At 44.7% G+C, this 10,531-nt stretch overlaps 1 protein-coding gene across 2 annotated transcripts in view; it reads right to left on the bottom strand.

Annotated features, from left to right (window-relative positions):
• Positions 1-7,540, bottom strand: part of pvrl2l (PVR cell adhesion molecule related 2 like) — a 640,829-nt gene extending 633,289 nt beyond the window's left edge. For both annotated transcript variants that reach the window (XM_079570958.1, XM_079570957.1), the window contains exon 1: positions 7,129-7,540. In XM_079570958.1, coding sequence (XP_079427084.1) covers positions 7,129-7,225 — 97 coding nt within the window. In that variant the 5' untranslated portion in view covers positions 7,226-7,540. The remainder of the gene's footprint in view (positions 1-7,128) is intronic.
• Positions 7,541-10,531: the final 2,991 nt, after the last annotated feature.

Genomic DNA, 10,531 nt, shown 5'->3' on the forward strand with positions numbered 1-10,531 from the left:
TCATTATTATTCACCTGAAGCCACGTAAAAGCGCGGAAGGGCATCTACAGCCCAGCCCTCACTGAGCAGCTGGTCAGACCTGGATAAGGACAGCGTTAGGGTCGTAGATATCGGCTACTTTCTGTCTAAGTTGAAATGCAGATGAGTGGTGTATGTCCGTGTGACACCGGCTGCTCCACCGTCTCCACGCGCACAACTTCATGTTTGGATTTTCGCTGTTGCTACATTTTTCTCACGTCAGTCTTTTATTAGAAATAGCCGTGTTTTGGAATCAACTAAAGCACTCGTGTAGCGCTCTGTCTACATGTAGATTGTTGATGATAGTAAGCCACGTTCATTATGTATATATATTTTTAATGGCCGGTAATTCTTGCGAATGGCCGACATTTTACGACCCAGCCGGCCAAAGTGGCCGACAAAAAAAAAGTCTAGCGGAACCTCTGACGCAGCCTCTCCCACATGTCATATAGCTCCGAAAAAGCTCACGATAGAAGCTACCAAGCTCTTCCACGTGTTCCCTATTTAAATAAAGTTACGTGAAGTGTTTTCATGCGAAGTATATTTACACAGAAATGCAACGTGTCGATTTTATAAGCAAATAAAAAGGGGGACTATATTGTGAGGCGTAATGATACGAGGAGTAAAACGTCCGCGCAGTAACTCCTAAAGACTTCCCCCCGCTCACTTCCGTCAATAACCTTTAGGAGTTACTGCGCGGACGTTTTACTCCTCGTATCATTACGCCTCACAATATAGTCCCCCTCTTTATTTGCTTATAAAATCGACATGTTACATTTCTGTGTAAATATACTTCGCATGAAAACACTTCACGTAACTTTATTTAAATAGGGAACACGTGGAAGAGCTTGGTAGCTTCTATCGTGAGCTTTTTCGGAGCTATGTGACATGTGGGAGAGGCTGCGTATGTGCTCCGTTTGCGTGACAGAGCGCACGGACAAAGACCAGACGGGGATATATTAACTCGACTAAAGTGAGGTAAGAACATATTTTAGTATGTAAAAACGGTGGCCTATTCCTTTAACATCTTAGTTTTATGGTAATTTCCGATCTGTGAGACAGCACACGTTACAAAACTCGTCAAAATGCGGTTCTCATTTCACTCTTGCAACAGTGTCTCCACTTTAGTCGCTCCTACGTAACTTGTAGCTAGCAATAATTTGAAGGTTTTTTCAGAGGTTTTTCTAATATCTAATTCCTCGTCTGGTTTAACTTTTCAATATGACACAGGCCAGAAACAGCGCAGCGTGGGAGCTCTTTACAAGCGAGACTGACGGATCTAAATGCAAATATTGCATTGCAGTGCTTAGATATACTTCAAATACAACTTTGTTCTTGTACCATTTCAACAGCCGACACCTGGGCATCACGTAAAGGTCAGCACACACTACACGATTTTTCCGGCTTCAAAAACTGACCCCAAATCCGCAAAGATAGGCCTGTGTTTGTGAGCGTGGGAAAACGTGTGCGTGTCCCGATTGGTCAACGTTGTCAACAGTGTCACAACACCGCAGTGCTAGGCTACTGCTACTATGAAGCCTTCAACTTGGCTATAGTTCTGTCAAATGGAGATAAAAGTCAGCAACGCGAAGAAGCGGGACGTTTTTGAGTGGATTTAATAAGAAATTAGATGGGCCTCAGCCCCGAGTTGGAGGAGGCGGAGGAGAAAGCGGAGAGACTAGGCGCTAGCAGCGATGTGAAGCTAAAAAGTTTGTCTCCAAACTCAGTAAGTGCCACTAAACTCTGTTCGCGGTTGAAATGTAGCTTGAAAGCCTGTTTTTGGTGTTATAAAGTTGTGCCTTGTCATGTGGGGCTGTGACCATGAAATGAGTTGTTTGTGCCGCTGTTTTGACAGAGAAATGAAAAGGCGCCGCAGTGTTTTTCTGCCTTTATTTCACTCTGTCATTGGCCGCTGCTTTCTGTTTGTTCACATATGAAACGCTAAAAATCACCCACATTTCTCCTGTGCGTCAAAAATCGTGCTTAAAAATCAACATGTTTGATTTCCTACGACTGGAGTCTAGTTGCGTCTTTCTGCTGCCCACACTACACAATTCGAACGCAAGTCCTGTCGTGACCGCCCGGCACTACGAGACCCGACTCTGTGTGACTGCCTTCGACTAGACACGACTCGAGAAGACTCAGCGCGACTGAGAACTGTATCAGAATCGGGCATAAAAGTCGTGTCGTGTGTGCTGACCTTAAGAGGCAGCTAGGCAAGCTAAAAGCATAAAACATTTCCCATTATTGTCATTATCGTCATTTCATAAAGGTGTTAACAATGAAATACCCGTTTCGTGTTTGTCAGTATAACGTAACGTGCACAGGGGGGTTGTTTAGTGCGCACGCTAATGGTTAACCGAGTATTAACCACTCAGGGCCTCGGTTAACGGTTAATGAAAAACTTGAAACGTGCAGCCCTAAGTTAAATTGCTCACCTTAGTTTGGGGCGGCTCGGGGAGAACAGCTGAGAGAAATAGACCTGTGAACAAATGCCAGGCTGAGACTGCGACATCCTGTCAGCGTCTGCCACCTCTGAGGCAAGATCGAGCTTCGTTAGAGCCGAAATGTGTTTCGAATTACACAAAAATAGACAAGGGTTCAGGGAAATTTACAAGTGGTGACATACGTATGGTAATGCTGCATTTTGTCAGCCGTGAGCAATGCGGTGGTTCTGTGTGCAGAAGGTGACTATTCCACAGAGTCCTGCTGAGTTCTTTTTTTTATACCCGGAGTGGCCACTTTGGGCAGATCCTGCAGCAACGTCAGGATCGTTCCTCTCCTTCTGATGTGCCTAGAAACTCACCATTATCTGGCAACAACAACCAGCCCGAGTCAACCACAAGGCAATGCTTTTTTGGAGACTGGGATCCTTTGAACTAGGATCCTTAGAAACATAATTCATTGTAAAAATGCAGGTAGTGGTGCTAATAGTGTTTGTTTTCTGTCCTAAGCCAGTTCTGAAAGTTCATATATTTGTTTAATATGGATATACAATAACATTGGACAAGACAGATGCATTGATTAAAGTATTATAGCACATTTGCTTATTTTCAACACCTGACCATTGGCAGCTTTTCGTTTACAATAGATAAAACACATTATATATATATAACACATGGCACATTTTACACATGGGAAAGACTCTGGCCCGATTTGAGCCACTGTTGAGCTCTCTAGTAAAGGTGTTAATATTAGTCTGCAGTTTTAGCCCAGTGGGGAGAGAGTCCCAGAGTGTAGCCCCTTTGAAGGAGCTCAGCTGTCTGAAAGATTTTCTGAACTTTGGGGGCACTCGATCCCCACTAACTGAGGCTCTGATGGAAGGTCTGAGAGTGCCCTGACACTTGTGCTTTTGTATGGTGGTGGTGACTGGCTTCAGAGTGTGACCATGCTATTATGCAATGTGATAGATGTGGAAAAAGCCATTGCAGGCATATACAGGGTGTGACAACTCTCTTCGAAAATAAAACAATAAAATAGCCGCTTTACGAAATCGTCGGGACTTCTGTTGTGGAGCATGCGTCACTTTCAACGGTGCACAGAAACAATGAGCAGATCAGTCACACACAACAAGCAGAATATGCTACAGTGCACAGCAGGGGTGTCATGCGTCACTGTTAAAAAGCGCTAGAGAAAAGGCCAGTATTAAGAGTTCAGCAGCGTGACTGAGGTGGGTACGAAACTGAACTGTGCTCTGTTTGTTCTCTTTGCTAGTGTTGCCTTGAGGCCAGTGGTTCTCAACTGGTGAGGCTTCAGGACCCACCTTCAACATTTCATCACAAGAAATATTCATTTAAACTTTTACTTAGCAGTTTGGCCGACAGGAAAAAAGCAGTATTTCTTTGCAGAGTTCACTTGATCAATAAACGATCTAGAATAGGGTTTGACAAAGGTCCTGTGACCCACTGAAAATGATCCCCCTGACCCACCAGTTGAGAACCACCGCTTTAGACCTGACTCTTATATGTAGAGAAGTGAAGTTGTTGTAAAGTGTAGTGACTCCTGTTCCAGATGATTTTACTGCTCAGTCTGGTGACTCTGTTTAGTATGCCAGGTCTAAACCCTAAAAAAAAAAACACCTGATTACTCAAGTATCGATTATGAAAACCCATCGCCATATTGGATAATGTTTCTAATGCAACCTGGTTGAAATCACAAAACTAACTGCTCATCTATCCCTTCTCACGTTTTTACCGTCACGAAGAGGCAGCAGGAATTACTACAACCACGGGGTACCGCACAAAATGAAGCAATATCTTCAAACATAAAAACAGCGATATGACAAAGTATTTTTGCCTCAAATGATTACGAAAGATTAGGAGATGGGTCTAACATGATGCAATATAAAAGGTCTCCTGGCAACTGAAAGATGTCGCGTAAATGTCTGAAACTTCTTGCGTGTGTGAAAGTGCTGCTGAACATAAAGGCAATTTGGTTTAATCATGTAAGTTCAAACTTTTAGAGAGAGATATTAATCGGTTTCTGCCAAAGCTGTCCGTTATCCCCCAGTGTGGCGCCGACTGTCCTGCGTTACCATGGAGATCACCTATTCACATTGGACAAACCCCTTTGAAATGAAAAAAGTCTATGTGGTGGCAGGAGTTTTATTAGAAGTATTCATTTTAGAAGTACTACTATCACTGAATAGCTGTAGAAGTATTATATAACACGCTTTTTCAGTCCATGGAAAAAACAATGCACTTATCAAAATGTTATCTAATGATTTGCTGTTCTGGATGAGATATCAATACAGCGAGGCAGAGCTTATGGCCACAATATTTTTCAGTTCCGACGAGGTCAAGGTCTAATCTGAAAACAGAAAGACACGCTTTTAATATTTAATGACAGGGATACTACGCGTTTTCACCTTCAAGCCCAGTGGTATATTTGTAAAGAAACACACACAAAAAAAAAAAAAGAAATAGCCTCCACTGCACACGGTAACGCAGAGCGGGTTTGACTTTCTCCTTGACTCCAGGCGAGGAATCCAGCCTTATCAGGAGCGGCGTTCTGCAGTACTTGAAAGTGGTAAATTTAGTAAGAAAGAAAAGCCCTGTGAAGGTGAAGCGCACGCCGCCATGTGATTGGTCCCGAGCGCAGTGCAGCGTCGGATTCAGGATTGTCAGAGAGAGCAGGAGCGAGGGAAGTCGAGAGCAAAGAGGCTGATAACGGCACATACTGCATTGATCCATATAAAGTGTGGTGATCAGTGCATTACAATACATTATGTGAAGCCCAGGAATGGAGTCGAATGTGGATATTCGTCAAACAGGGCAAAAAAATTGTGTAAAGGGGACAAAATGAATACTGAAAATGTCATCAAAACATAGTCGGATGTGGTTTGGGCCATACTTTTTGTATTTTTCACAAATGTATGCCATAAAAGATGACATTTAAGGCAGTCGTTTTGGAACAATTCCTTTAACGACTCAAAAACTCGGAAACACTGGTGAACAATTTGTCGTTCTCTATGTAAATCTGACTTCAATGGAAAAGTGGGAGATTTTCTAAATACATGGGACTGTGTGACAAAGGTCTAAACGGCTGTGCAGTGAAACCAAAAGAAGGACAGGTGCTCACCCTATACACATCTGTACAACGTAATGCAACTTTTATGGGCAACATACGCAATAGAATAATGTGTATTTGTAGCTTGGAGGCGCAGAATCTCTAACCATAACCCATAACTTTAACCACTTTAGTTTACTTTCATCTTTAAAAGGGACAACGTACAAAGACACTAAGCTCATAGAGACAGACATGTGCTGCACCAGATTGTTGCATAGCTAGTTTCCGCCCATAGTCTCTGGTTCCAAAAATAAATGAACAGTGCACATTCAATAATAAACCACTATAACAATGCTCCCCCCAGCATTAACACCCACCCACAGTCACATCCGTCCGAGTCAGACAGTATCACAACTACAGTTCGCCATATACACAATACTCAACCACTTTTCATCAGTCCATTTCATACACCATAGTCCTACATGTGCCTCCAAACGAATACACATGATTCCTTTGTGTATGTACTACATGCACTAGATAATAGAGTAGTGTAAAATATAGTGTAAACATAAGTGCAATACTAGATGGTTCATTATTTACTCCCCTCTAACGTAGACTTGTGAGTACAGTTCCTGTCCAGTCACGTCTAGTCAACACCTGGACATATCCTACTGATTTAGTGCACCCTTAGGCACACACACTCGACTGTTTAAAGATTTACAAACCTGCATATACGGTCGTTTTTTTATTGGCCTGATTTACTCAGTCATGATTAAACAATGAAGCTGTTCGTCTTTTCCAAAAAAAAAAAAAAAAAAAATTGTGCACATGATTTTGGTTCCAGCATCCATCAGCCTGCAACAAGCGCGGCATTCCCGCTCAGATTCCTCTGCTTCGCTCTCTGATTACACTGTAGGGCACTCAACTGGTGGGCGTTCACGATGGTCTCTCCAGCGGCCGCGCGCTCCATCACGGACCCCCGACGCGCAAGGGGCCAAGAGCCGGTCATTCCCATCAGCGGCGCCCTGTTGCTGCGTACAGCTCTCTGCGCCCAACCTGTCCTGACCCATTCATCTTCCAATAAAGGCACCAGTCACAGTAACACACACACACACACACACACACACACACACACACACACACACACACACACACACACACACACACACACACACACACACACACACACACACACACACACACACACACACACACACACACACACACACACACACACACACACACACACACACACACACACAAAACACTCCACCGCTAACGACAGCTGCTTGTAAAAGGATCAGCGAGGATTAACTCCTGGAACAGCCACCTGAAGCCGCGGGAATCAGGGCGCGAGAGAACCACCCCACGCCGACTCCGCTGCCACACCTTGGCGTATCATGGCGTGCCTTCAGTCAGCGCCTCCGAATCCACAACAAACTTTGACAACAGCTTGTGGCCAACCACTCTCGCCCGAGACACAAAGGAACGCGCTGCTGCCCGCTGGAGACGTGCCATGTACAAGTAAACGCGCGGGGCAACTGCGAGCGCAACACGGCCACAGCTTGTTTGTTTGCTTGTTTGTTTGTTGGGAGTCCTTACCTTGTGCAGTGAGAAGAAGCAGGAGAGCGGCCAGTCCAGCAGCGCCCCTCAACGCGGCTCCACGGTCCGGGCAGAGCGCTGCGTAATCTCTCGCCATTCTTGTGGAAACAGGCAGACAAGGTGGACGCAAATATCCACAACAGAGCAAGTATTCCTTCCTTCTCCGATGAGTTCAGTTCACTTTTTTTGAGGGGGGCCAGGTCAGTCAGGGTCGTGCCAAGTTTGCGCCGGCGTCAGTTGAGTGTGTGTGTGTGTGTCTCGGCGTTGCCTCTTTCCTCTGGATGTTTGACAGCGCCACAGAAACCCCTCCTTCCTTCTTCTCCCCCGTGTGGGCCGGCCGTATAGCGCGCAGGTATACGAGCCTCTCTGTAGCAGCGAGAGCCGGAGGAGCGAGGCAAACTGTGGCCGATACGAGGAGAGTGTGAGAGCGAGAGGGAGAGAGGGAGAGGGAGAGAGAGGGAGAAGGCAGTGTGGGGAAAATCAGTATGATGTCAGCAGAGCGTCACCAAGAGGACTACGGCCGTATGAGCGCGCGCTGCACCGCTCCGCTCTCCACTCTCCCGTCCCGAGGAAGCCGAGGCGCGGGACATGCACGGAGACACGATCACACGGGGTTTACCTGCGAGGGGGGGAGGGCTCGTGACAAGGAAGTGCTGAGTTAATCAGTCACTGCCCCGGGTTAAAGGTCTCATATTGTGCGTAATTAAAAAATGCGATTGGACATTTTAGTATCGATGCGTCATGTATTACACGTCACAATGATGTGGGCCTTTTTTATGGAGATGAACTAAAGGAATGCAGTGCAAATGCTGATAAAAACGCATTATTAATAGTCATTGTGCTTTCACCACCTTATGAGCCGACCTTGTTGCGCTTTTCAAGTCAAGTGCAAGAAATACATCTAAGACAACCGCTTGTATACCTGCAAGACACAATTTGCTGGAGGCAATTTGTGCACTGAAATGTCCAGAGGATGATACGGTGAAACAATATTTAATATGCAAGATTTCTCAAACATAAATGATCCACAACACTGACGATCTCACATTGAATCTCAAAAAGGTGATTTAGTATAAAAAGGGATGTTTATATATATATTTAATTAGTTAAATCAGACTGATCAGATTATTATCATCATCATATTATTATTATTTGTGTGGCACGGTAGCGCAGCGGTTAGCGCTCGTGCTTCACAGCTGAAGGTCCCGGGTTCGATTCCCACCTGGACGGGGCCTTTCTGTGTGGGGTTTGCATGTTCTCCTCGTGTCTGTGTGGTTTCCTCCAGGTCCTTCGGTTTCCCCCACCACTAAAAACATGTACAATAAACCAGGATGAATGATGTGAATGCATGGTGGTGTCAGAGGGAGCATTGGTGCAGATGTGTGCAGTCGCAACAGCGTTTCTGTCAGTCTTACAGGGGAAAGTGAACACCACCAAGTATGGAGTGAATGTATGATACTCTCATGTAAAGCGCTTTGTGACTTGTCTGTGAAAGGCGCTATATAAATAAAGTTCTTCTTCTTCTCCATCCTTTGGTGCCGCTGGGGGTAACCTGTCAGCAGCAGAGGGAGACCGTAGTGCTGCCCGGGACCTGGCTAGAGGACATGTTTTCAGTTGATGAGGTAAACCGTAGCACCCAGAGGAAACCCATCCAGACACGGGGAGAGAAACACGCAAACTCCACACTGAAAGGCCTGTACGATCCGAGAATCGAACCCAGGACCTTCCTGTTTTGAGGCAAGAGCTTGTGCCGATCATTATCTCTCCTCTGTAACACTATGGACGTACGGCAGCTTTAAGCTTATTACAACACTCAGGGCTGAGTTACACAATCACATTTGTGACTAATAAATAGTCTCGACCCAAAAAGCCCACACTTTCTGCAGAAGTAGTAAAACTCTTACTTTTTACTTGATGAGGTCTATGTTTTGTAGACAGTGTGATCCATAATACAGCCTGTTTAGAGATTAGATCATAAAAACGCTTAATTAAATTGCCGCATTGCCTGCGCTGCCCTGGAGGACATGACAGACTTGGTCAATCAAAGCGGTGTAAAACCAAATGTAAACAAATGTAACGAGCTAATGACGCGCTGTTTTGTCTAACGCTCAGATCGCCTCAAACCACGTCGTGCTAATTACCCCAAACAAATGTCCACAATGCCTCTTTTATAGACGCACATTTCTGCATATAAAGATCCATTGTTGTGAGTGGGAGTGATGGAAAATAATGAACAAAATAAAACAACTCGCTCTCTTTCTCTCTTTCTCTCTTTGAAAGGCGTGCTAGTTTTACATCCTGTTCTAATCAACTAACAATTTTAATCAGCAGCATGTACCCATGTTCCATACAGTAATTATCAATTAGCAGCGTCTATACCCAGAGTGCCACAATCACAGCGTAGCCTTTGCCCTTTACTTGATTAACAAATATAGGGCACAACTTGACCAAGGACAGACAAAAACTCATTTGCACATTATAGTCTATATTTACGTCAGTTTACAAGTTCCCTTTAATCACTGATTGGATAAGTGAAGATCTAGCCTCATGAAATGTTGCATGATGTCAATTTAAATGTCTATTTGTGCAATGTGTAATTCTGCAGAATTGTGGCGGAAGAACCTGCTTTGGAGCAACACCACATGGATGCCTGTATTGCAAAGGCACAAGAATATGACTCTGTATCTCGTTGTGAAGTTAAGCACCTTCTGCAGGCAGCAGGTTAAAAAAAAAAAAAGTTGATTTTATGATGTGTGCCTCCTTTAAAATGGATTGAATGGAAGAAATGCTGTACAAATCGCCTCGTTTATCTGACCTTTACTTATCCACGAAAGTCCCACTGAGATTTTAGAATGTTTCAGGCAAGTCCTTAGCCTGGGAACACCCATGCTGCTGTGTGCGCTCGAATCATTTCAAACTGCACAACAGCCTGGGGACCATGGGCGAAATTTTCGCATGGATTTGGGAACCAATCACAGAGCGAGGACAGCCGGCAAGACGATGACGCGCTATTCAACATTCGGATAAAAAAAAATAATAAAGTAAACTTTATTTACAGATCCAACATGACAACAGCAACTCCATCTTTTGATTAAGCTTTAGACCGTGTTCTAAATAGTTTAGCTCGAAAGTTTACAGCAGGTACACCCTACGTCATCTGATTCAATGACATGATTGGCTATGGCTACATGCAGACGCATGATGACATTCGTAGCGCCCAACAAACGGATATGGACGATCGTAAACCACACCTCTCCTACGAGAAAATGAATTGGTGGTCCCCAGACTAAATATAACTTGCGATATTTTGTTTGGCGATAGCCAGGCGAGGGAGTCCTGGCCACAGAGCGAACATATTGTTTTAGTGGTAGTGGCACCCCCTCCTGGAACCGCCACCTTAACG

This window comes from Gobius niger (genome assembly GCF_951799975.1).
Source record: "Gobius niger genome assembly, chromosome: 14".
In the NCBI taxonomy this organism is placed as follows: domain Eukaryota; kingdom Metazoa; phylum Chordata; class Actinopteri; order Gobiiformes; family Gobiidae; genus Gobius; species Gobius niger.